General features: G+C 37.3%; 1 protein-coding gene and 1 long non-coding RNA gene across 5 annotated transcripts in view; both read left to right on the top strand.

The window, feature by feature from the left end:
* ano3 (anoctamin 3) overlaps positions 1-25,813 on the top strand; it is a 332,479-nt gene extending 306,666 nt beyond the window's left edge. For all 4 annotated transcript variants that reach the window (XM_062981001.1, XM_016995634.2, XM_062981076.1 and 1 more), the window contains 12 exons: positions 1,105-1,245; positions 1,962-2,126; positions 3,837-3,873; positions 5,692-5,803; positions 7,922-7,979; positions 8,178-8,275; positions 9,361-9,506; positions 9,646-9,798; positions 13,339-13,486; positions 18,908-18,988; positions 20,497-20,602; positions 21,826-25,813. In XM_062981001.1, coding sequence (XP_062837071.1) covers positions 1,105-1,245; positions 1,962-2,126; positions 3,837-3,873; positions 5,692-5,803; positions 7,922-7,979; positions 8,178-8,275; positions 9,361-9,506; positions 9,646-9,798; positions 13,339-13,486; positions 18,908-18,988; positions 20,497-20,602; positions 21,826-22,008 — 1,428 coding nt within the window. In that variant the 3' untranslated portion in view covers positions 22,009-25,813. The remainder of the gene's footprint in view (positions 1-1,104; positions 1,246-1,961; positions 2,127-3,836; positions 3,874-5,691; positions 5,804-7,921; positions 7,980-8,177; positions 8,276-9,360; positions 9,507-9,645; positions 9,799-13,338; positions 13,487-18,907; positions 18,989-20,496; positions 20,603-21,825) is intronic.
* On the top strand, positions 13,493-17,860 carry LOC134299271 (uncharacterized). Its single transcript, XR_010006461.1, has 2 exons — positions 13,493-17,527; positions 17,572-17,860. It is a non-coding gene; the product is annotated as an uncharacterized LOC134299271 (long non-coding RNA).
* Positions 25,814-27,119: the final 1,306 nt, after the last annotated feature.

The raw sequence follows: 27,119 nt of genomic DNA, 5'->3' as shown, positions 1-27,119 counted from the left end.
ACCCAGGTGGGAGGCAGACTGCATTGGATAATACAGAATGTTGGATGAGTGAAGGTTGGATAAGCGAGACTCCACTGTATTGGCCGTAGTAAGCAAGATTAAGCATTAAAGGCTTGCCTCCATTTCCCTTGGGAGACAACAGGGAGGGGGAAACACTTGGTGTCTCCTGGCAATATATAGGTGTATTTTTCCTTGAATAGATTTATCAACTATAACAACACTGACTGGTTAGGAAGTTGGTGGATTTGATCAGGAAAGCTCCATATCTTTCATTGTAGCCATGGTATAAATGTCCTTTAATCAAGTTAATGTGTGTGCAAATGAATATGTGGAGGGAGGTGATTCTCAGACATTCAGTTACCATGTGAACAGAACCCAACTGTTTGTGCAGTCTTCTGTGTGGGGTCTGCAAAATTTTCTTTCCCATTAGTTAGAATATAGTTACTAAATCATAGGTACAACATGCATGCATTTGAATATACATCTGTAGAATCCAACAGTATATCATGTTTGAAAGCTCAAAAGTCAAGAGTTTAGGGGTAATGAATATGATTCAGAGATTTATAAAAATGGATGGTCTTTTCTGTGTTAGTGGTGCAGTCAACTTCTTCTAGATTTTAAAGGAGCTCTCCAAGACAAGGAACTAGAATGGAGGTAATGCTTAAAAATGTAGGCCAGAATCCTTTAGAGGACTTCTATAATGGAAGTAGCTGTTGTTACATTACTACACAGGACAACCAGCAAAGTCACTGATGCACAATGGGATGACTGCACAATGAGACTAGCGAGTAGAACCTGATGTGCCTCGGGACATTCTTATGCATCTTTGCAATTCACTAACGGAGTTTCTTAGTACCTTTGCCATATAGAGCTCAGTTGCCAGTGGTATTTAACTGATTAACCAATATCCAAATGCAATTTAAAATTTTACCCTGTTGTTTAGCATTTGAGTGTTATAATAAAAATGTATACATTGATTTATGAAGTATATATGAAACATGCAAATGAAGAGGGAACTATGTCCCTAAAAGTCTTTTTTTTTTTTTTTGGTATTACTGGTCAGTCACCTCAGATGTGAACTGCAAGAAATATTTATAATTTCAGGAAGAGCTTCGTCCCCAATTTGAAGCAAAATATTCCGAAGTGGAGCGAGTAAATCCTATAACAGGAAAACCTGAACCATTTCAACCCTTCCCTGATAAACTTAGTCGGCTGATGGTGTCTGTGTCAGGAATATTCTTCATGGTAAAGTCTCCAAAATCATTTTGCAAAGGATATATGTGCTAGAGACAGTTAATATTATAGTAAATAAGAGAATTGGCTCAATCTTTTGCCCTGTATGGCCTATGCAGTCATATAAGTCTATTGTCATCTTACAACTCTCAAATAAATGGCACCAATTTGTTCCTGGTGATGAATTCATTTTTTACCAAATACAGCTCATGGGCATCCTGGAGGTTGGGTTTATTTATTTATTTACTTCATTTATATCCCACCTTTCTCACCCCGTAGGGGACTCAAGGCGGCTTACAATTCCAGCAAGATTCAATGCCACTTAAAACATAGTAATAAAAAAACATCCCATCAATTAAAACCAATTAAAACAGTTGTGCAAATAAAACATATAGAACATAACAGATTAAAAACATTTAAATTGCTCCACCTAACAAAACCATTTTGTTTGAGTAATGTGAGTTAGTTTGAGCTGTTTCAGGGAATTTTTCACCCAAAAGTTTGGGCAGAGGTTTTGGAGGATTTGAGAGTATTCTGGGAGCCCAAAAAAGAGGTTTGGTCAGTATTATTTCTCTTTTCATGCCAGACTAAACAAATAGTTGAAAAAAGTCAAATGAGTCTATAGTACCCTCAAGTTTGTTCCATATTTTAATCAGATATTGATTGTTTATAAGGTGTTACCCCACCCCCACCACAAATTAAATGTATTCAGTTTTATCTATTTTCAGATTTCATTAGTACTCACAGCAGTCTTTGCAGTTGTCGTCTACCGCCTGGTGGCTATGGAGCAGTTTGCCTCTTTCCAGTGGTATTTCATTAAAAAGTATTGGCAATTTGCAACATCTGGCACTGGAGTCTGTATCAACTTCATGATCATCATGTCACTTAATGTTGTAAGTTGTTTGTTCTTTCTGAAGTATAATATAAAACATGTATTAAAATAGAGGATTGGTATACTCTTTTTGCTTGTAGTAACTCAAGACACTTTGGTATTGTTCTACAAAGTCTCCTGTAGATGATGATTCTGTATCCTTTGATGGTTTTTTTCAAAAGATTCTCCAGGCAATCTTTTTTTCCCTAGGCCATCATGCCACCATTATATTATTACTAAGGAACAAAACACAGTTGTGTGTAACAGCAACGTGCATCTTTATGCCTGTGTATACTTGCTACATTAGAGAAATTACTACTTAAGTATTTCTCTTATCATTATCCATGTTATTTGAAGTCTTATATATAGCTCATAGCAGGTACAGGCACGTTTGTAAGGAAAACAACGCTGTTGCCAGAAAGCAAACACTCCAAGAAATGAATATCAAGTTTAAAATGTATTAAGTCATAAGTCAGATATACATGACAGAACAATGGGTGTGGATCTCAATTTCATTGCTTGATGGTATCCTGGGATGACACATGTAAGACTAGAAAATCTAGTCTAGCAGTATCTTTAACCTCTCAAATAACTGTGTCATCATTTATTTATTTATTATTTATTTGAGAAATTTATTTCCTTCCTTTCCCTGAGCACAGACCCAAGGTGGCTACACAGAACAAAAAAAACCATACAGTACAAAAATTAAAACAACCCATAAAATCATAAATATTTGAAATAGGAACCACAGTTAAAATCATATAAACTTTAACATCCAGAGCTTCCCTACAATATCTTCACCCCCTTCCAGACTACCATTAAAGAAAGGGCCAATCTTAATAATAATATAATAATAAAACTTTATTTATATCCCGCCCTATCTCCCCGTGGGGACTCAGGATGGTTTACAACAAGTTGTGGCAAACATACAATGTTGTACAATGCTAAACAAAGAACGAAGTAACCAAAACCACCAAAATCTCAAATCATATCCAGCATCCACATCAAAATAATAATGAAGACAGAACCAAATATTAGACAACAATATACGTAAGTTACATTTTCACAGTTAAACATTAATAACAGACTGGAGGATAAACACCAATAGAGATAAAAACTATGTATTTGATAAACATGCTTATCTACTCAAAAGTAAGTCTTAGTGTATTCAAAAAAGCGTACTTCCCATTCTGTTCATTCAAATTTAGCTTTTAGGATAGATCTTCTTAGAAGAATTCCCATTTCAAAGAAAAGCAGATTTACTTCAATGTGGCCTTAATTTATATTATATCTTCCTGGTTATTACATTTTAATTACCTTCAGGAAGAGAAATAAAAGTAGAGATAGATTTGAATGTTATCTGGGGTTTTAACTGGGGGGAGCATGATGATGATGATGATGATGATGATGATGATAATAATAATAATAATAATAATAATAATAATAATAATAATAATAAACAACTTTATTTATACCCTGCCACCATCTCCTCACGAGGACTCGGGTTGGTTCACATGGGGCAAGGCCCAAACAATACAATTGAGCAAAAAAACCACAGCATGAGTACAATTAATATACAAAAGATAAAACAGTAATACACTAAAAGCAGGAGTTTACAACAATTAAAATATCAGTCAACCAGGTACAGTTCTGTCGTCTGCTTAGGTGGAGGAACTGCAGCAGCAAAATAGGAATAACATAATTCTTACATTCATTTCTTATTTCTTGGCAGGTGTATGAAAAAGTTGCCTATCTCCTAACAGATTTAGGTGAGTAATAGTTAATGCTACTGTGATTGTTTATATGTCTATAATTGTGGAAATATCTATTAAACTGTAATAATTCAAGTGTTTAGGGAAGCAGAAATCATCATAAATTAAGTAACAAGAAATCAGTATCTGTTGTGCATGAAAGAAAAATTGATCTGATTGAAAGAACATGTCTTACAAGATATTTATCAGACACAAAGGCCTTACAAAATATTTAGTGAACATGTTTCACTCACACCTTCATTTTGCCAATAACTGCTCTGCAAGCCTGCCATTGGGATCTAATTGTGGAGTTTGTTTCCAAAAGTACCAACTCAATAATAATAATAATAATAATAATAATAATAATAATAATAATTATTATTATTATTATTATTATTATTGACAAAATTACGATCTGCCAACTGCAAAAGGCCACCCTACTGGGTTCTGTGCGCATCATCTGAAAATACATCACACAGTCCTAGACATTTGAGAAGTGTTTGACTTGTGATTTTGTGATATGAAATCCAGCATATTTATCTTGTTTGCTGTGTCATACAATAATAATAATAATAATAATAATAATAATAATAATAATAATAATAATAATTGCAAAGACTCTGGCATAAACCAGTACAGGTGGTCCCGGTGGTAATTGGCACACTGGGTGCCGTGCCAAAAGATCTCAGCGGCATTTGAAAACAATAAACATTGACAAAATTATGATCTTTCAACTGCAAAAGGCCACTTTACTGGGATCTGCGCGCATCATCCAAAAATACATCACACAGTCCTAAATGCTTGGGAAGTGTTCGACTTGTGATATTGTGATACGAAATCCAGCATATAGATCTCGTTTGCTGTGTCGTACTATTTCGTTGTGTCAATAATAATAATATATTATAGGTGGCAGCACATTGTTGGTTAGGAGTAGAATATTATGTGTGGATCAAAACTGTCATAATGTATCAATTTACTTTTGTACAGGGCTTGAAAAATTGCATTTCGTAGGAAAAAGAATGCATATTCTCAGCATAGAATCATAGAGTTGGAAGAGACCTCATGGGCCAACCAGTCCAACCCCCTGTTAAGAAGCAGGAAAATCTCATTCAAAGCACCCCCGAGAAATGGCCATCCAGCATCTGATTGAAAGTCTCCAAAGAAGGAGACTTACCGCACTCCGGGGCAGAAAGTTCCACTCCTGAACAGTTTTCACAGTTAGGAAGTTCTTCCTAATGTTCAGGTGGAATCTCATCTCCTGTAGTTTGAAGCATGTTTTTTTTCTATTCCTGTAAAATTTGTTCAGATGGATTTGGTATCTTTTAGAAACCAACTCCAAAATTGTAAAAGGAAGTATTGATTTACTGTAATGTAGTATACAATGGGTTAGTACTTTATTGCTGTAATTTGGAATACAAATAAAGTATTATTATCTGCAGTCCTTGGAAGCTCCAGGAAGGATAGAAAATTGATGTCAAGAGCCACTGTAGTTGTCCACTCTGAGAAACTCCTTTGTCAAGATGAAAAAGCTCTTTTAATGAGTCACTGGCTGGCTGACATGGGCGAGTTGACTGGTGCAAGTCCCTGAGGTGCATGCAACCAGAGAAAATAGCAGGATGCATCTTGGAAGAACATGGAAATACCCATATGGGGTGAAGGGGGGGGGGTGCCACTTTGAAAAGGCAGGTTTTGGGGGAACATATAGCTCCTGATGTAGACTTTTAGGCCAAGACTCTTAATACTTCAATTCATTTTAAATTGCATTTATATGCTGCCTATGGAGGAAAATGCATAATGTGAATTATTTCAGAAACTTGTTTTGTTTTGTTTTTACAGAACATCCTAGAACAGACTCTGAGTGGGAAAACAGTTTTGCCCTGAAAATGTTTCTCTTCCAATTTGTCAACTTAAACAGTTCAATTTTCTACATTGCTTTCTTCCTTGGAAGGTATATTAATTTCAAGAGTTGGGGGGGGTCAAAAAAGTAAAAATCTAATTTGGTTTATTAGATAGACAAAGGCATGTTTTAATTACATTAAGTAGTCTCTTTATTTTTCTTTATTTCATTTATATGCCTCCTTTCTTTTGAATCAGAATTATTTATTTGCTAGAATCATAAAGTTGGAAGAGATCACAAGTGTCATCTCATCCAACCCCATCATGCCAGGCAGAAATACGTAATTAAAATGATACTTCATTATTTTAAAAAACAGGGTTGCCAAAGCTGTCTAACAAAAAAAAATGAACAAAAAGGTTAGAAATTAAAACATAAACCAGATTAATTAAAGCAGTCTAGAATAGGCCTACATAACCTGTGGCCCTCCAGGTGGTTTGGACTCTAGCCCCCAGAATTCCTGACTATTGGAAAAGCTGGCTAGGTCTTCTGGGAGTTGGAGTCCCAAATACCTGGAGGGCCACACATTGTATAGGCCTGGTCTATAACAAAAATTTTCAATCTTTGGTTCACCAGATGTTTTTCATCTCCACTTCCAAAATCTGTGATCATAAGCTTTTGGTCCTCAAATCAGTTTGGGGACTAAAAGGTTGAGAACCACTGGTCCAGAGTAATACAGAATACTATAGAGAAAGTGAATTGTATTTGATTCTCCAACAACTAAGTATAGTAAGGGAATCTCCACAAATGAATTTTATGTGTATATAGATAAAGACTCAAATTGAAAAAAATATGTGCACATACATGTATGATTAAAATACATGTCCCTGTTTCAGAAGTCCATAACCAATATCAAGTATCAATAATTGTATGCAGTTTGAAATTCAAGCAAGTGTGGGGTCATCAACTTGAACCCTTCAAATGTTTTTGACTACAATTTCTGTCAGCTCCAGATTATTGATAGGGATGATGGTTATAATAGTCAGTGCCCTAAATCCAATTGTTAATCCCAGCCAGAGTACACCCACTGAACCAAAATGTATGTCATCATTTATGTAATTCTAGTTGAGATTTAGACGGTAAACATTTTATGGACCTGGGTTGCATAAGGCTGATAAACACTTCCTCTTAAAAATCAGTTGTTGGTAATTACCATATTTACTTGAGTCTAATGTTCATCTTTTTGACTAAATTACATTGGCAAAACTGAAGTGTGCATTAGATTCAATGACACATTAGAATCACACACATAAAACCACCTACATGAAAAGACCAGGAGGGACCCAGAACCTCAGATGCCAGACAGGGAGCTGGAGTGTGAGAAATAGCTTTTCCTGGTGGTGGCAGTAGTGGCCTTGGGGCTTTATAGTGCCTGGAAAAGAAAGAGGATTACCAGGCTATTGACCCAGTCATTCCTGCCACTGAGCAGTGGATCCTGCCTCCTGGGTGGCCCTTAGGGTCTCTCACCTCCCTCTCCCCTCCCGCTGGAGCTGAGTTCCATGTGGTTTCCAAGGTCTCATGAATGAGGCCAATTGATAATCATGCAAGTCTGGCAAGGTCACCAGCCTTGGCCTGAAAGAGGGGCATAGCTTCCTAAATGGTCTCAATCATGCTACTTGCCCCCCTGGCACACTATGCCTGCACTGTTGGGCACATTTTACATTCAAGGGTAAATCAATTTTTTGTAATGTCTACCTTGAAAATTGATATGCACATTACATTCGATGATGCATTATACTCAAGTAAATACGTGAATATGTGTGAATGCACAATGTGTTTTCTGAATTGCATTCAGTATTGTCCCATGCTCCTTTCTTCTTCTCATTCCTGTCACTCTTTGCTGCCATTTTATTTATTCTTCTCTGCCCTCATTGTCCTCAAACTCTTTACTCTTTGTGCCATCAAGTCTACATATTTCCCTTTATCAATATTTTGGATGTCATAACATAAAACATGCAATGTGACATTGACAAAACTCATTCTAGACAAATAGGTTTACAATTAGTGTTGAACAGTAGCCCCTTGAAGTAGAGACACTTTTCCAGCACACACCATAACAAAAATATACTGAGTTTAAAAATTAATCAAAAATTAACTTAAACATCTTTCAGATATTTAAAAGCAATTTTTCCCGTCCAAGTTTCACTCACAAATAGAAATCTCATTTTACAGATTTGCTGGACGTCCTGGAAAATACAACAAACTTTTTAACAGATGGAGATTGGAAGAGGTAAAGTCTTTTTCATTCATACCAGCAGCCAACATCACACAATTTATTTCAATTTGCTCTTAACAGATGAATATTGCATAATATAATAAAAAAGAACTGTATATTTATATGGATTATTTTTTTTCTTACAAATCTGGTAAATCACTTAACGCTAAAATCCCTTAGGAAATTTGAATATATTAACATTTCTTCCTTTAGTGTCATCCTAGTGGCTGCTTGATAGACCTCTGCTTGCAGATGGGAGTTATCATGGTTTTAAAACAAATGTGGAACAACTTTATGGAGCTTGGCTATCCGTAAGTAGAATAGAAGGTACCATTTTCTATAAATAGATGGTGATATAAATGTTGACCAAAATTCTGTATCAACTATTTAATAACTTCTCCTGACCTGACACATCCTCCACATAAATCAGATGTAAATTAATTCAGCTGTGTTCTGATTGGTAACAGAATGGACCTCCTTTTCCCCACGTAACTGTTGCCCAGTAAAGTAGGTTGTGGGAAAGAGCTATGATCATGGCAATAGTCTCAAAATTGTGACTAAGCAGTAACTGTGAATAATAAACAGTTACAGATTAGTAAATCTGGGTAACTCTACCATATTCCCAATCACTATTTACTCAAGACTTTGACACTATTAGCAGAATCATATCTTCTCACCACCACTTTTGATGGGCATCACCTGGATAGAGAGAAGACAGTCCATTCTACTAATAATTGGGTGTGAGTGAATGATGGGAGGGAGGGGTTGAGGGGAGATGTCAAGTCAGGAGAAGTTCCTTATACACTTAACCAAGTAGCTGATGCAGAATTCAGACTATATGCCAAGTATCTTTTGGATGTTATACTTATCCACAAACATGAAATATTACAGAAATTTAGACTGAAAATTAGGGGAACAGAATGACCAGAAGTCCACTTCTGTGTATCTGAAAAAATGCACATTTATTGATGGTATAGTTCAGAGCTTAAAATTTATGTAATATTAATTAATTGGTGAATCGCTGTTCCTGGAGGCAGTTTCCTGTTTGTCAGGAAAGAGGGCATCTGAGGAGTTTTTGGGAAGTAGTGTTCAAGCATATAACAACAGTCTTAGGAGGTCATCTGCTGTCCTAAGGTCACATTTGCCCACTTGTACAGTTTTGAACAGTGATGTATTTTGAAAAATTCTCCAAGAATGTTTGAAGGGTTAAATTTGTAATGACCTGATGAATCACTAAACCAACAGTGATTTCCTCCTCTTAGGAGACAAAGGTTCACAAAAAATAAGAGCAATTCAATGCACATTTAGGAAGATAATGATTAATAAAGACATCATCAGAATGATTTCATACTTATTGCAAGTGGCATAGATTTCACACTCTGAGTATCCAATCTAGGTTACTACAAAACTGGTGGTCACGGCGCAAGATCAAGAAAGGAGGCCAGTTACTGGAGCATAAATTTTCTCTACCTCAATGGGAAAAAGATTGGAATCTACAGCCCATGAATCTCCATGGTCTGATGGATGAGTATTTAGAGATGGGTGAGCATAACTGTAGAGATACTGTTTTTCTTATGCTGGACACTGACAGATTAATGGTCATAAAGTTTTTTTTTCCAGTCATATTTTTGACATAATGCTCTTTCCTCCCCACTTTCTAATCTCTGGACTTTCTTTCCAGTTCTACAGTTTGGCTTTACTACTATTTTTGTTGCTGCTTTTCCACTTGCACCTCTACTGGCATTGCTTAACAATATCATAGAAATCAGGCTTGATGCATATAAATTTGTTACACAATGGAGGCGGCCGATGCCTGCAAGAGCAACAGATATAGGTGAGACAAAGCGCATTGCATTACAGCATGTGGGTTAATCTAGTTTGTAATTTTAAAACTATGTATTTTAGAATGAATAACTTAGTTTGTGAATATTTTAAAGTGAAACATGATCTACAGTTTTTACAAAAGAAATGTGAATTAGAGACGAGGATTTTTTAAAGAGTTAACTATCTGTATAGGGTGGGCAACTATGATGCACCTGGACACCATGTTACTGACAAAAATGCCACAAAAACTGGAGGGAAAATGTTTAACCGTATGGGGAATTCATTCTCCTGGAGACACAGTTTGCTCTTTTTTGGAAATAATACATGATGGTCAGAGTGCGTGGACAGATTAAGGCTACAAAAACAGTATTAAGATGGGAGCAGCTGCTTGTATCCCCATGATCACAGTTTGCATACTGGTAATATATTGATGTTGTTGTAAAACCAGTTAAGGTATTCCTGTTATTTGTGTGAATTGTTAACATGTTTTCATCTATAATTTATTTCTCTCTTTAAAAAAAATTAGTTTAGACATGTAGACTTGCCTTCCTGTTGTTTTTGTGTTTTTATTTATATTTTATCATACGTTCAACCATTGACACAAGCATAGTAAATCTACTTGACACTAGTCCTATTCATTGCACAAAAAGCGATTTCCAAGAAATACTGTCCCATTTTAGATTCACTTGAGGAAAAATGTTTGTTTTCTATTCGTGGATTTCTCTCAGATTTATATACTGCTAAGTAAATAGGCAACATCTTCATAACATAGCCCTGTTTTTAGATATGAAGGGCATGGTGAAAAGGGTTATATTAATTGTAAATCCTAATTCTACAGTGCTGGGCATAAAACAGAAACATAGTGCAGTCAGATTTATGATAATACATGTCAAGAGTCAGATGCCAATTAATGAACAAAACAGAGTTTATTCAGGAGATAGGCCAAAAAGTAAACATAAACACAGAAGATAACTTTAAACACTTAACTATCAGTGTTTAAAAGCAGTCCAAACAAAAAAATATATCAAAAGTATGTTTTAACAAGCCAACCAGATTATCCACGCAAATATTCAGATAAAACTAAAAAGGTGCTTCAATTCAGCTTCTAAAACAAATTGAGTTGGCTTATAAAAATAGACAAAAAAAAAACAAGAACTTGGAACCTTCCAAAAACCTTCCAAGAGCTACAATTAGTAGCTTAAATCTGGAACTCCAAACAGGAAAACAAAGCCAAGGAAAACAAACTTAGAGCCGGTGCAAAAGGCACTGTGGGTCCAAGCCCTTTCTGTTGCAAACAGCCGGCTCTGTGGATTTAAAGGGACAGTTCTCAAAAGAATCACCAAACTGGTCTGAGAACAAATAAACTGGAACTGCAGCAAACTGCTTCAAGGATGCAGATAATGCCAAGAGCTCCTAGGAAAAGGCGAAGAGGCGTCGTCAGGTTGATCCAAGGTCAGGGCAGGAGACAGCAGCAGGGTCAGGAAGGCAGGCCAGTAGTCAAGAGCCGTGGGTAGACATCAATCAAAGGGCGAAGGCAGAAGCAAGGTCGAGTTCCAGTCCAGGGTCCAAAAGGGTGCAGTAATCAAAACCAGGTCCACAAAATGGCACAAAGAGCCAAGGCAACGAAGGTAACAGCAGCTAGAAATAGTAATCAGAGTGCAGTCCAGGGAAACCCACACAGTTCCAGCCCTCCGTTGCAGAGCAACCCAGATAACTTACATCAGAAGCAAAGTCCCAGTCCAGTCTTCTTGAACGAACAGAAATCCCAATGGCGCTTCAGCAACACCTTGCCACACGCAAAGTGAAGTGACCAAACATTCCCAATTTATTCCCCTTCCTCTTGGGTGTCCAAACACCCACACCTAAACAGCAGGTGTCCCAGATCTAACTCAGAGTCAGAACTCCACACAGCTAGGGCTCGTGGATCAGGCATGCCTAATTGCTCGTCGGAGTTCCAATCATCCTGCCCACACTCAACCCCATGCACACTTAAAGATCCATCCTTCCTTCTCCAAGCAGCCCAAGTGGGATCTGCTCCTGAAGATACCCAAGGTTCAGTAGTATCCATAGGCCCCAATTCCCCAGACATCTCCGGTGGCCGTGCCCATTCAGTGCCCACTTCCTCAGCCACCACCTGTTCACCAGCATCCATTTCTTCCCCAAACTCCCCATCTGAATCTTCCTCAGAAGATTCCCCATTGAGCTCTCTAATCCTTTTCCTGCGCAACTCCTCCAATGAGCCCTCCTCGCGAAGGTTTTTCCTTCCTCTCCTGATCCCACCACCATCATCCATAGTCCCCGAAGGCGCAGTCACAACAATACAGTAAGATTTCTTTCCTTTGTCCTTTGACCACAGACCACCTGCAACTCCTCTTTGAAAGATCTTCCAATATAAATAGTAAAATCGGAGGCAACTCATTTGTTTTTTAATAGCATGAGTGGGGCAATGTGATGTTTAAAATTTAACATTGTTGTATTAGAACTGAGTTACTCTCATGTCTTGGAAGGCAACTTTTTAAAGTAGTCCATATTATGACTCATTGCAGTGTTTAAGTACTCTTTACATTGATGGAAATATGTTACTTGTTTGTCTACTACTACTACTACTACTACTCTCTTAATTTTTTTTTAGAAAGAAACACATAAGAAAGTCATATAAGCAAAAATTCCTATCAAGTGTCCTTAAAAATATTTTTAAAACAATGGGAAATCATTGTTCATTGTATATCAATTTTAAATAGTGCTGTTATTCCTAATCTGATTTTTGAAAGGTAATAAATAAACATAACTAGTCACAGTTAATAGGGTTACTTGAGATTTGTTACTTGTATGTTCTGGCTGCTATTAAGTATTTTTATTGTACTGTTTTAAATGTATTTATTGTATTATGCTAAATTAATTGTTTTAATTGCCTATGTTTTATTTTTTGTATTGTATACGGCATTGAACTTTGCCAGATTGTGAGCCGCCCTGAGTCCCTTCGGGTGAGAAGGGCGGCATAGAAATGATGGAAATAAATAAAATATAATGAGCAAAAGGGCATTTTTAGGCATGTTGACAGGAATTTTTCAGGTTTTATGCCCTTCTCTCATCAACCCTAATTTACTGGGACAAGGTTTTGAGTAATAAAAGATTATAGAAAAATAACAAGCAATACAACAGTTAGTGCAGTATATAAAAACACATTAATTATAAAGTCAAATAATTTATACACTTCTTTAACACTATAAAAAAGCAGGAATGACTTACTTATAAAAATGTAATGTTATAAGTCCTGTTCAGCCTTCTGGAGCAGATTCAGAGTTATGTGCTGGAGGATATAAACCTGTTCTACTAACAGTGCTCCTTCTGGTGCCTGATGGACATTACTGGCTAAAGCCCAATCCTTCAACTACCCTTTTTGGGCAGGACTATTGAGAAACCCCACTATTAATCTTGATTTGAACCAAAGCAAAATCATCTTTGGAATATGAGCCTACAATCTATAAGATGACCCATGTCCAGTGTTTCTGGTTTTGGATTTCATCTTATCCTAAATATTATCTCCTAGGTATTTGGTATGGGATCCTTGAAGGAATAGGAGTCTTGGCTGTAATCACCAATGCTTTTGTTATTGCCATTACATCTGACTACATCCCACGTTTTGTATATGCATATAAATATGGACCCTGTGTTGATCAAGGATACAGACAGGAAAAGTAAGTAGTATACTTTCTTTATACATCTCTTTAGGTGGTTATTTATTTTGTTATCATGTTGACACATTTTTATTAGATGCTTCTACTTCTTTCTTCCTTTTTTCTCCTCCTTCACCCTTTTCCTCACTTTTATTTGATTGTACAGTTGACATTTTTGTTACACTTGCTACACTAGATGTAATTGTTTGTACAGAGGGCAATGCAAGCAGGATCAGAAATCAACCATAATATTAATTCTATATTAGATCACTAAGATCATCCAATTAATAGCACTGTAATACTAGAAAAAGGTGACCAAAGGTCTACCTACTCTATTATTATTATTGACCCAGAAACATATAGAGAATGCTATTTCCATCACCTTGGAGAAAATATTTACATATGCATCTCCACAGACCAAATCTTCCTGCCTAATTTAACTGCTGAATTAATAGGAAGGAAAAACTTGGAGAAGACCTCTGTATTTAAACAGGTCAATGTGAGAAAAAATGCTTCCATGCCTGGATGAGGATGGTTTTGCACTAATAGAGGTCAAGGCAAGACAACCCATTTTAAATAGTCATTTAAATACTCACTATAGCCCCTTCATGTCACATCCCTAAAATTGCCCCTCTGAATAAGTGAACTCACCAGAGTGATATCAGATATGGTAAAGTTAGCTAAAATAAGTAGAGGGCATCAGAAAAAAAAATAGGACTCTTGAATGATGCACATCATTACTACTGGATGCAACTTATAACACAGATGTTTGTTTCAGCTGCTGAACTATTCTTCATTGACAGCATTTTCTTCTTGTGAAGCTTTTACCATGTTTGTCTATGAAGTTTTTTGTTTTGTTTTTTGGAAGTGTGATTTAGCTTCCACATCTGAAAAGAAAATGTTACGATTTACATAACAAGACACCAGGGACCCATGGTGTCTCATCCCAAGATTTTTACTGGGATGTTAGGGGGAGAGGGTGGATTACAAACCACAATATTTCTACTTGTACATATTGCAGAATTCAACACAAAAGGTGGCTTATTTATTTATTTATTTATTTATTACAGTACTTGTATCCCGCCCTTCTCACCCAATAGGGGACTCAGGGTGACTTACAATAAAAACACACATATAAAAATAATACAGAACTTTCAATCAATTAAAATTAAATACAATAAACATTCATAAAAATATACATATAAATATACAATTGGTGCATTTCGATTCTAAAAAAACTGGGTCTGTCATTGAGTTCTAAAGCATATAGTAGTAACTGATGCTGCTATTATTGTTCGAAGACCTGGTCCCACAACCAGGTCTTAACTTTTCTACGGAAAGATAGGAGGGAAGGAGCCTGCCTGATATCATTTGGGAGGGCATTCCATAGGCGGGGAACCACTACTGAAAAGGCCCTGTCTCTCATCCCCGCCAGCCGCACCTTTGAGGCTGGTGGGACCGCCAGCAGGGCCTCACCTGCAGATCTTAAATTTTGAGGTGGGTCATAGCGTGAGACACGTTCGGACAAGTAAGCTGGGCCGGAATTGTTTAGAGCTTTATAGGCTAAAGCCAGCACCTTGAATTGTGCTTGGTAGCTCATCGGCAGCCAGTGGAGCTGACGTAACAGAGGTTTAGTACACTTCCTGTATGCCGCTCCGGTTATTAACCTGGCTGCCTCCCGTTGGACTAATTGAAGTTAGAGAAAATGCCAGCTGCTCTTATGCTAATTACATTATTTTAGCATTCAATTGGTAAAAATGTATGATATTTTATTTGGACACATCGATGTTACTATCACAACTCATACTTGAACTGACAATATGTTTTCTTATTCTTTGGCTTTTCAGTTACACATTTAATAGGTGGGTATGTGTGAAGGGACTATTGCTTAGCACAGATAGCTGTTGTTTTTTTTTCTAATTCTGCTTCATCATCCATAGCTGTTTCCTGGCCTTAACCTTCTTTGCAATGTCTCCCATATTTCTCAAACGGGGAGGAATAAAAGAATGAGCTTCAGACCTTAGCTTCATCATATCTTCATCAAATACTGTCATTAAAATAATTTGACATAAACCTGGTTTGATCATAAACTGAATGAGACCAATTCACCTGTTGAATGTATTTACTTCATTCTCACTCAGATAATATCTAACTCCCCAAAGTAAATGACAAATTCTGCGTTTTTACAGAAATTGCTCTTTGTTTGCTTGCAATCTAACTTCAAATGACATATAAATTAAGTAAAAGAGATTATAGTATAATGTGGTAGACATCATTTACATTTTCTCCCTCTATATAACACTCTGAGTTATATGGTGCTAAATTTTCTTCAGAGATGATTTTATGTACCATCAAAGGCCCAATATTTAACTTTTGCATGACATTTTCTTTTTCCTGGTGCTTCTGAAGCTTGATTCCAGTCAGTTGGATATCAGCTTCTAAATATTAGGGTTGTGTGTTTGGTTTAGAATTTCTTTAAATTCGGATCTAATTCAGAAGTTTAGCAATTTGAAGCGAGTTTTAACCCACCTGCTTACTGTCCCCCACCCCAATATTAAGAATTTGAATCAAAAGGTAAAGGAAAATGTGTTCTATCACTATAGCAAGTTTCATCAGGATAGCTCAAAAATGAGGGAGAAAGAAGCCCCTCAGGTTTCCCCATTAACAGTCATGTTTTCCTTAATGCACATGCACGGCCACCATTAATGAGGTACTTACAAAGATTCAGAAGTTTTGTAAAGTTTTGAAATTTTTAACCACAAAATTCAGAAAGGACTTTAGAAGTGAAGCAGCAGTGCTCCTACTTTTGAACATTGTTTAGAACCATTTTTATTGCACATGCTTAGTAAATATGTTTATTAGAACCTTATAAAGCCAATTCCATTTGGCTACTTGCAAATGTCATAAACACAAATCAGAGATCTGTACTTCACTGAGTGGATCAGGTCTTCCCCATGGTCATAGTAGTTTTCAAGGCATTTTATTCATGAGTGTACACTTATCCATGCCTGAAGGCCACAGAAGGCATAACATCTTTTTAGGTCATGGTGTGCATTGTAAGAATTCTTCGCATACTCTGGGGTACACACAGGCCACAGAATACTTGGTGCAGCCTGGCATAGAAGCTTGTAGAAAAATAGATGAAAGTAGAAGCCTTCTTGAAATGTAGTAAGGTAAAGGTAAAGGTTTCCCCTGAAATGTAGTAAGACTTCAATAAGTATTACCTGGACACAGTTGAAATTCTTTGCCCCATACTAAGTTGTTCAAGAAGATTTCACAGGCAGTTTCCCTTCCAGGACAGCTTCCACCCATATAACCAAAAAAAAATCTATCCAGAAAATAGGGTCAGCAATCATCACTCTTATCCCCTACCATTATACCCCACTTTTCATGTCAACAGTTGCATCCATTATTTCATTACTGTGGTCCTCATGCACAGTAGTTTGCATGCAGACTGATATTGTGTTTGAGGACAATAGAATTTGGTGCACAAAAGCTGTTTTTATATTTTCATTTAGCACCATTATTGCCAGGATCCCAAATTTTTCATTTTGAAAAAAGCTCTACCTTCATTGATCACCAATGAGCTTGTCAGTGTGTCAAAACTGAATGTGCAGCTTGCAGACATTTATTTACCAACAGTTTTGTCTTCTTATATTTAAATTAAAACTTACACACATACTCATCCTTTCCAACTGTTCCAATTTGGCAAGAATATTCCAGATTAATCCTCTGTCATTCTACTTTTTCAGCTGTTCTTAAAATGTCTTACTTTCTCTGTCTCCCTCCCATTATCTCTGAAGAGAGGTGAGGCAGGGAGGAATCCCTTTTCATCCCACCGCTGCCACCAATTGAAGAGAGCCCAATTTGTGGTACTCAACTCAGGCAGGGGGAAATCTTTTTTTTGAATCCCACCACTGCCTCCAATTGAGGAGATGTGCGCGCGTATGAGAGGGAGGGGTGGAGGATGTGTGAATGTATGACAGGGAGGGTTTAGTGGATAAGGAAGGATAACAGAACTGATGGGTTTAAATGAGTAAAGATGGTAACTTATATAGAAAAGTACGGTAACTTATATAGATAGGTACGGTAACTTATATAGATAGGTACGGTAACTGCCACCAACGTGAGGTAACAGGCTTACAGAGAGGCAAGGAGACTTATCTTTATGAACAATAACAAAATTCAAGTTTATTTTTGGTACATAAGCGTATGGTTTCAATCAGTAAACGTTCCGGATCTTAAGTTACAATGTAGTCTTTCTTGAATGGATATTTCTTAAATAACTTCTCTTCAACACAGTATACTAAACTCCCCCGGTCAGCTTATATTCCCAGCCTTTCCCCTGAGTGACCATAAGCTGCCGTCCTTAGCTGATTTCCACAGCTCCTAATCTTTCCAAAACCTAACCGCAACTGTCCTTTTTAAACCCCCACAGCAACTGAACTTTTTAAAAGGGAGTCTGCTCCAACTGTCATCTTAGCCACGCCCCTTTTTCCTCCAGAGAGAGGTTACGTTGCCATGGCAACCCGCTGAACACAGCTGGCTTCCATGTGAGACCTGTCTTCATCAATACATAACTCCCCTTTTTCCTTTTAATAAACAAATAAAATCATATCAATAATTCCCAATAACTCATAACATCCTTACAATCTCCTTTTACCTTCAGCTTACATCTGTTACTGTAAGCTGAGTTCAATGTGCAAAATTTCAGTGGGAGAGAGAGGAGAGAGTAGAACATCTCAGTAGGTGTATGCAAAAGCAAATGGCTGCAGCCTATTGTGGCCCTTGCTTCCCTCCCCCCCCCCCCCCATTAATAACTTCTAACATCTTGTCCACTCTTTGGCATTGCTTGGCCACACATCTGAGTTTGCATCTGTGAAATGTTTGGAGGGTATGCATATTTCTTCTGAACATAAATGTCAATGTTTTGAGGGTTCCTTGCAGCATAATTTTGCCCTCATTATCCACTGACAATGTGATAGGTAAAGGTAAAGGTTTCCCCTGATGTTAAGTCCAGTCGTGTCCAACTCTGGAGGTTGGTGCTCATCTCCATTTCTAAACCGAAGAGCTGGCATTGTCTATAGACACCTCCAAGGTCACGTGGCCAGCATGACTGCATGGAACACCGTTCCTTCCCGCCGGAGCGGTACCTATTGATCTACTCACATTTGCATGTTTTCAAACTGCTAGGTTGGCAGAAGCTGGAGCTAACCGTGGGCGCTCACTCCGCTCCCCGGATTTGAATCTGGGACCTTTCGGTCTGCAAGTTCAGCAGCTCAGCGCTTTAACACACTGAGCCACCAGAGGCTCCACTGACAATGTGAAAGGCATGGCATAATAACTGTAGGCAATGGCCAGGAAAGTGAATAGAATAGGCTTTGTGGGCGCAATCTGTAATAACCTTCATTTTGAAATACTTACTTGGTGTTTTTTTTCCAGATGTTTGAGGGGATATGTCAATAGCAGCTTATCAATATTTGATCTGAGTGAGCTTGGTATGGGATATTCAGGATACTGCAGGTAAGTAATATAAAAATAACTTACATAAATACAAAAACAAGATGATTCCTTTTAGCTGGGAAGAACCTCATAAAATTTTTAGATGTTTGAATCCATTTTGATTTTATTAGATTAACAATTAATCTGAACACTGAAAAAATGATATGGGATTGAGGTTAGGGTTTTGAAACTGCTCAACCAAATATCCTTTGAAGTGAATTCTATTAATCATTTTTATATTTATATGTATTATTAACATATATTTTGGTTTATTTAAAAATATTTTGTCATATATTGCTAGATATAATTTTCTAAGCCTTGAAGCCATTTACAATAATACAAACTATAAAAAAAAGATAGATCTCAAAGACCAAAAATGCAAGGAAAATATAATAAATAACTAAAACTCATTTTAGAGTCAGTGAAAAATAGCATTTGGAAAAAGTAGACTGAAACTCTCTCCATAAATAAATAACACTTATGATAACCTTATAGGGCTATGTTCTATTACCCTTGCCTTGATGTTATATGTTGATGTTCCACTCTATTGTGAAAAGAGTGGAACATCAACATATACCATCAAGGGCAAGGGCAATAAAACATAGCCCTATAAATGTACATAAAATCACTAATATCCCAGCAATTACTACCCATCTCAGTAACTTCAGACATAATTTAGCTGCTTAATCTGGCAAATCATAGAGGAAGGGCTTCAGCCCCTTGACAGAGCTGTGCACATCACTGAAACAGAGAGTAGCCTTTTGTCTTAGAACTTTAAACAACCAAACATATTGTTGTGGTACCACACAACCTAAAAGAAATGTGGATCTCAAACAATGAGTTATATGTCATTTCCCTCTAATGCATAATTCATTTTCACTTTTGTTTCACTAATATTGACCTCGGTGTCCTGACATCCATGTGTGGATTTGTATAATACTTTTATCAGGACAGCCAAATTGACCTCACATCATACACACTTTTGAGATCTTTCAATCTCTGAATTTTGCAAGAAAGCAGCATTGGGAAATGAGAAGAAACCTTGTCTATATAGAATTCATGTTGCCTGCAGATGCAGAATCTTGTGAAGAATCCTTGTAAAGAATGGTCAGCAGAGACTCAGGCAAGATATGTGATGATATCAGGGTTGCTAATTCTGGAATTACAAAAAGGAAGGGTTTACACATTTTTTTTATTCTCCTATATCTGAAAGTATAAAACCCATTTGTTAGTGGTGTCCCCAATCTAAATGAAACACAAAACATTTTTGGTCAAAAACAGAGTCCAGCTAGGCAGTGTCAGACTCTTAGAGCCTATATTATCTCATTTTCCTTCATTTGCAAGCATTTTCATTTGTAGATGAATTTGAAGCCATTGATTTATTTTGGGAATGCAGGCAGCCTTACAACTTACCTTCATTCCACTTTGGTATAAGATCAGTAATTACTCATACATGACAATGAGGTTGTATGTATGAATCCAGAAAATATCTTCCCAAAGCAACATTATTTCCTTTTGTTTCTTTACAGGTATAGAGATTACAGAGCACCCCCATGGAGTTCAAATCCTTATGAGTTCACCTTGCAGTTCTGGCATGTTCTTGCTGCTCGTCTAGCTTTCATTATTGTATTTGAGGTAAGTCAAACTGAGAAGAATAAATGGGGAGCCATTTATTTATTATTTAATGCTTTAATAAATAATATGTACATTAAATAATAAATAAATCTTTATTTCAAGATGACAGTATTTCCATAGATTGCAATATCAAGCAGGCAAGTTTATTTTAACTGTACAGCGGAAATGTAGTTATTTTATATGAACTGTTGTTTGTAGATTGTTTTATATGAATTGTTGTTTTTACATTGTTTTTAGGCATTGAATTTTTGCCTATTTACTGTAAGCCGCTTTGAGTCTCCTCAGAGAGAAAGGCAGGGTAAAAGTGATGTAAATAAATAAATAAATTTCAGCATGATGTGGGTTTCTACAGGAAAAGCAGGGATTGTAATCCCCAAAAGATTGATTTGACCCGAAGGTGGACATGAAGATTGTTAACCCAAAAAGATCGATGGAAGGTCATATGGAGGATCACCCAGCCCCCAGAATTGCCACGGGGGAAAACTGAGGGCTGGGTGATCCCCCATATGGAGATTGTACTTGAACGGTCAGAGTTCTATAGGGCCAATGGAGTACACCTCTTAGAGGAGGGGAAACTTCTGTAATTACAAATGATTTAAAAGACGGAATAAAGAGCATGTGGGCCAGCCTGTTGGGAAAAAAGGACTAGGTGGATGCTTGTTCCTTTTGGTGGCATGGTAAAGGTGAAATAGTCCACTAGATACCATGGCATCCCCCCCCCCCCAAATAATAGTTTTTGGAGGCAAGCCCTGAAAAGTGAGCTACCCTTGGGGCTGGAATGAGAGTTCTCTTTAAAACTGTGAGATTTGGGAGGGAACACCCTCAGAATGGCCTTCCACTTATGATCAACCAAGAGGTACACCAAAGGAATTTCGATAACCTTTGGGATCTTGGGTGCCCGTCTGTCCACCTGGCCCAGGGACATTTCTCACTTAGGTGGCTAATAAACTAAGAGTCATGTCTTACTGTTTGATTCCCCTAAATGGTGTTTCTGGTCTCTTTATTTCATGTTGGGAGTTCAGATGGCTGAATTCCATGATTTAAGTTCGAATATTCCAATGACTGACTCTTTCATTATAAATTATGTGATAGACCTTGTCCGTTATTCAAATATTCTCATCCACATTGCCTATATTCTCATCTTACATCCCTATACAGCCATGATTCAAGACGATCTAGATTAGACAAAGTACTTTGAAATGTTGTGTTCTCTCTTTTTTCAGCACCTTGTTTTTGGAATAAAATCTTTCATCGCCTACCTAATCCCAGATATGCCCAAAGACTTGTGTGACAGAATGAGAAGAGAGAAATATTTAGTTCAGGAAATGATGTATGAGGCTGAACTGGAGCATTTGCAGAGAGAACGGAAAAAGAATGGGAAACAGTATCACCACGAATGGCCTTAATGGATATGAAGCAAAAGGGATTGCAGGACTGAGCACTCCTAGTGAAAACTGAAGGTGGGATTTGAAAAAGTGACAAAGGAATCCAATCTTCTGTATATGCTGCTCTTGGGAAATATCATTATCAGGCTTTGCTGTCAACTGGAAAAGCTGTGTTACCAACAGACAAGGCAGATATGTACCATTAATGGTGTGTGCTAAAAAAATGACACACTGGGGAATGAATTCTAGCTCAGCTGAAATCACAGTAAGAGCTAAATTTTCTGGACACCAATCTAATAAGATGAGAAGGGCATCCAGAACATAACTTTTTTAAAAGAAATGGTTATGCATACAACTCCTATTACAAGAGTATGACTTTTTTATTTTGAAAAAAATATATATGATGTAACACAGCTTTTACTTGCTCAAAATAATTCATATTGCCTCTGGATAAAAATCAAGTGAGAGTAATTGTTGCCTTTGTGGCCATAAATTAATGCTATATCACAGTCCTTGAGGCTTCCTGTTTTTGTCAGGTTTGTCCTGGTCTCTTGCTGAGATTGTGGATGTGGCTCTGCCCTTTAAAAGGGAAACCAGCCTGTTCGATATTTACTATGCAGTTTGATGTTTGCACATTGCCTTTTGTCTCTTTGTCTTTATAACTCAGTTAGGGGGGGAAACAGTTTCTCTCAAATCAAAGCAAAACCAGTTTCATAGAAAGATCAAATAAAGGGATCCAGAGATCCTGTTTAATATGAGTAAGCTGACTTCTGCAGGTAGAGCAACCCTTGATCTCATACAAGAATCTTGTATAGGGAAAAGTATAGGGTACCCAGAGAATATCACCCCAAGGCAGGAGCATGTTTCACATAACCAGCTGTCCATGCAGCTTATGGGCTGTGCAGCATTTGCACAATAGGAACTGCACAAGTGGTATATTTTCCACCTCAGCTTACAGCCCTTTAGATGCTGACTTTTACCATTGCTCTGCTCTTGATGCAGCACTCTTTGAGGGGGGAAAGAGCAATCTGACATTTTCCATTGCTGTTGATATTCAATGTGCAAAGAGGGGCCATCTCTTTGCACCTCTAAGCTGAGCAGTCCTGTCCTGCATGCTGGGGGAGCATGCAGAAGTATATCTGTGTGGCTAGTATTTCTCTCTCTGAACTACATGGATTTTATGTTTCACATACACAGAAATATCAAGCTGAAGTATCTCATTGTATTGCAAAGAAGCAGCAAGTGTTATTATTTGCTTTGTGCAAGATCCAGTTTGGGTAGAATCTAAAATATGACTTGCTTGCTTGCTCAGGGTATAGAGACAGAGATGCAGGACTTGATTTAAAACAGTGTCCTCCTTGTGAAATCAAAGCATGGAAATGGGTTATGTAGTGTTCAGTTATGCCTTGTTAAAAATTTTCTTTGAAATCCTTCAAAAGAAAACTATACACTCTTGTGGTGACTTTTACTTTGCTACTCACATGCCTTTGTGGAGAACAAAAGTCCTTTAACATCGAAATCTACACCTCCTTCAGGCTGCGGAGACAGCATAACCCTTTGGGGCGGAACCCTTCTGTTACTGCCAATTTTGGGAATGTGCTGTGATTTTGGGAGACAACGGGGCAACTCCAGATGAAGGTTTAAGGACCACATGTAGGCCACAGGCTGTATGTTGTCTACCCTGCCTTAATGGTTTTTATGTCATGCTTTCTTCTAGTGATTAGTTACTAATTATGATTCTTTTTTATTACTATTTTTTTCAAAATGGGGAAGAGAAGAATAATTAAACTTTTTAAAAGACAAGTGTGCAGGATTCACTTGTACACAGGAGACCAAAATGTTTCTCCTTTTTCTTTTGTAAAAAATTCAGGTGGCAAAATGTTTCTTATTTATATCAACCAAAGTCAACTTAAAACATTTTCCACTTGCCGAGATTCTTATCATTATATTGAAAGAGCACAGCAATGATATCAAACATATACATTTACATGGGCATTAAGATGAATTCTATAGATTAAAAATGTGGGTTGTGGGTATGGTATTATAGCACTTACAGGGAATATACAGCTTATGCTTTCATGAAGAACTGTAAGTGATATAATTATGATGAATATACCATTATTCTAACTCTGTGGAAATTTTCTTATTGTATTTATATCATATAATTATTTTAAATAATGACAGTCTATATTCCAACATTATATGGATAGATACTCACATCCAATGGTTGTTTCTGCAAATGGAAGCTGCTCTGTACTACCCCATGTCCCTTCTTCGTGGTTTCCCCATACATTTTGCTCAGGGGAGAAACATGGGGCACATACACAGGTCCACTTCAGTGCTGATGCCCTCAACTGAAATGAATAGAAGACCCTACTTACACAGAAAACCTCTGGGTGCATGAGAGAATGCACATTAAATTTTGATCAGGAACATATATTGTAAAGTACACCCTTTCTGTGTGTGCTGTAAAGCATAACCTTTGTTACCTTTATTTTGCTATTGTTATGTCTACCTAAATACTATTTGCCTTGGCTGGATCCAAGCTTTAGAACTGATGTAGCATGCCGCCAACATGTAAAAATGTTCACTATGGCTTTGTTTGTCAACATTTGATTATTCTTTAAAATATTAAAACAGGTTGCAGGTAAATTTGTGTAAGATGGTCACATAAACATGCTTACTAGAGAGTAAATCCCACTGAACTCACAGGGGCTTTCTTTTGAATAAGCATGCTTAAAATTGCACTATTAAGTCAAACAATGGATTACAACCTATTAGGACTGCGATCCTATGAACTTTGCCAGAAAGCAAATCCCATTTAAAAGAGACCACATGGTGTAGTAGTTTGATTGCAGGAGTAAGACTCCAAGAGACCAGAGGCTAAAGCCCTGCTTTGCTACAGAAACTCACTGGATAACCTCGGGTAAGTCACACTCTCACAGCCTTAGAGGCAGTAATAAGAAACCTCCTCTGAATATATATTGCATGAAAGCCCTATAGTAAGCCTGAGCCATCTTGAAGGCACAACACAATGAAGGCCCATTGAACTCAATAGAAAATACTTCTGAGTACATCTTTTTGAGATTGTACCGTAAACTGTAAAACTGCTTTCTTTTAAATTTCATACACAATTGTAATCCAGGCCACAATACTAAAGCCACATGTTTCTGGTTATTCACACTGAACACATAGAAAGTCTAGTGACTTCAGTTTTGAGGGCTTCTATTAACATTTTTTCCATACTTCAAAAGCACATGACATTTTTAAATAACTAAAATGCTTGCTTGTGCCCTTTCTTTAAGAAAAAGAAATATGCATTATTCACGTCAAAAGTTTGCTGATATATAGCTATTTGCTTTAGCTGGGAGAAATGTTGTGCTATGTTTGGTTTACTGTGGTTGCATTGAATGCAAATTATCTTACAAAGACATATGGCACACTCTGTTCTCAGGAAATATGTATTACATGAATGCTGGTTAAATATCTTTTTTGTATTTCTGAATACTTGTATGTCCAAACAATTACCAATATTAGTGGTATGTGCATGCAAGCTGCATTTGTAGACCCTCCAAAGTTGCAGAGCTTCAGAACTAGCATCCAAGCAAAAGAAGAAGATTTAGATCATTTTGATCTATCCTCCAATAATTTTGGTCTATGCATGTTCTTTCAAACAGACTGCATGAGCAGCTCCAGTCTGGCTTTCAAAATACTACAGTTAATGACTAGTTCAAAACATCTTAAGTATTACTAACTCAACTCGGTGTCTTGATGCAATCAAAAGGGACACTTGTTCCAGAAATAAACATTTGTTTACTATTTGTTATTCCGATTTCTCATCTTTCATTTTAAATGTTTCTCATGAATAAAGCCAGAAGGGTGAGGGCTGGTGGGAATTTATGAAAGTGACATAAGATGTACACACACTTCTTGCATCAAACCTTTTTAGAAAACAGTTCACATGTTGTGCACTAGTGTTCATAACCACTTTTAATCTGTGCTGTGGTTCCCCCATTTCATTTGGCCCTCCCTATACTTTGGACTTCATCAGATGGAGTGGCGATATCTTGAAATTCCAGGATTTCTAATAATTAAATTAATTTTAAAAAATTACTATGCCAGGATCATGAAGTAGGATTCTGGGAGAGAAATGTCAATGCTTGGTAAGAGACCACCCATAGGAATGGCCATTGCTCCACATCACTGAAGTGATTCAACATAGGTAAATTTGATAGATCCCATCCTACATGTTTTTTTCCCCACTTTCTCCCATATTCACTCAAATCATGAGCTCAGAATATGATTCTTTTCATCTCTGGTCCCCCCCCTCCAATTTCTTAACAGTTCTAAAACAATTCCCTAAAGAAGCATCACAGATTGACAAGCAGAAGTCTGCCTGCGTTGTTTGGTAGACTGGGGGGGGGGGGGGGCTGGTTAGGATAACATCCTTTGTCAGAGTCTTGATATTGCTCAGAGTGTATTACCAAGTGGGAAACATTCATACAAAGTCAGTATGCCATGGAAAATTCAACCTTGCAGAAAACAGCAATACTGCAGGGACAGAACTCATATTTAATTGATAGGCAGTAGGCTATGTTTGCCTTTGGCTGTTTCAACTTGTTCGGATTCCTGCAACCTCAAGAGCTCCACCGCTATGTTTTTCTCAACCATGTGGCTGCCAGTCGCGGCTATCTTCAGTTTCTTTTTGGGATCACACAGTATGTGGAGAGGCTGCTGCATGCTCACACACTGTGAGTCCTGCCAGTTGGGTCAACCAGGATAGAAGAAAGCTGTGGTGTGTCTTATGCAAGCTGTGTCTATTTAATGGGGTGAGTGTCTCCATTGCTCAGTAGCATTCTGGCTCTAGAGAAAGGTGCTTGGATCGCTGCAGTCAGATTGCCTTGCTCCTCACTTGCTCACAGCTTTAGCTTTTGGCTTGGCTCATTGAATCTAATTTTATTTTTTATTTTCCTAGATTTTCCTTTATTTTCATGATTTTTTATTTAGGGATGGAGAGTTGAAAAATATGAGTGGGTGGGAGGCGTTTGGGGATGGGTGGGTGGGTGTGGTTTTCTTTTAAGTTGGCTTAGAGCTTTGAGTCACTCTTTAGCCTTTACTAAAGCATTTAGCTT

This window comes from Anolis carolinensis, chromosome 1, assembly GCF_035594765.1.
Source record: "Anolis carolinensis isolate JA03-04 chromosome 1, rAnoCar3.1.pri, whole genome shotgun sequence".
NCBI classification, from domain to species: Eukaryota; Metazoa; Chordata; class Lepidosauria; order Squamata; family Dactyloidae; genus Anolis; species Anolis carolinensis.
The sequence above is the reverse complement of the archived record's forward strand: the minus strand, read 5'-3'. Positions and strand labels throughout refer to the sequence as shown.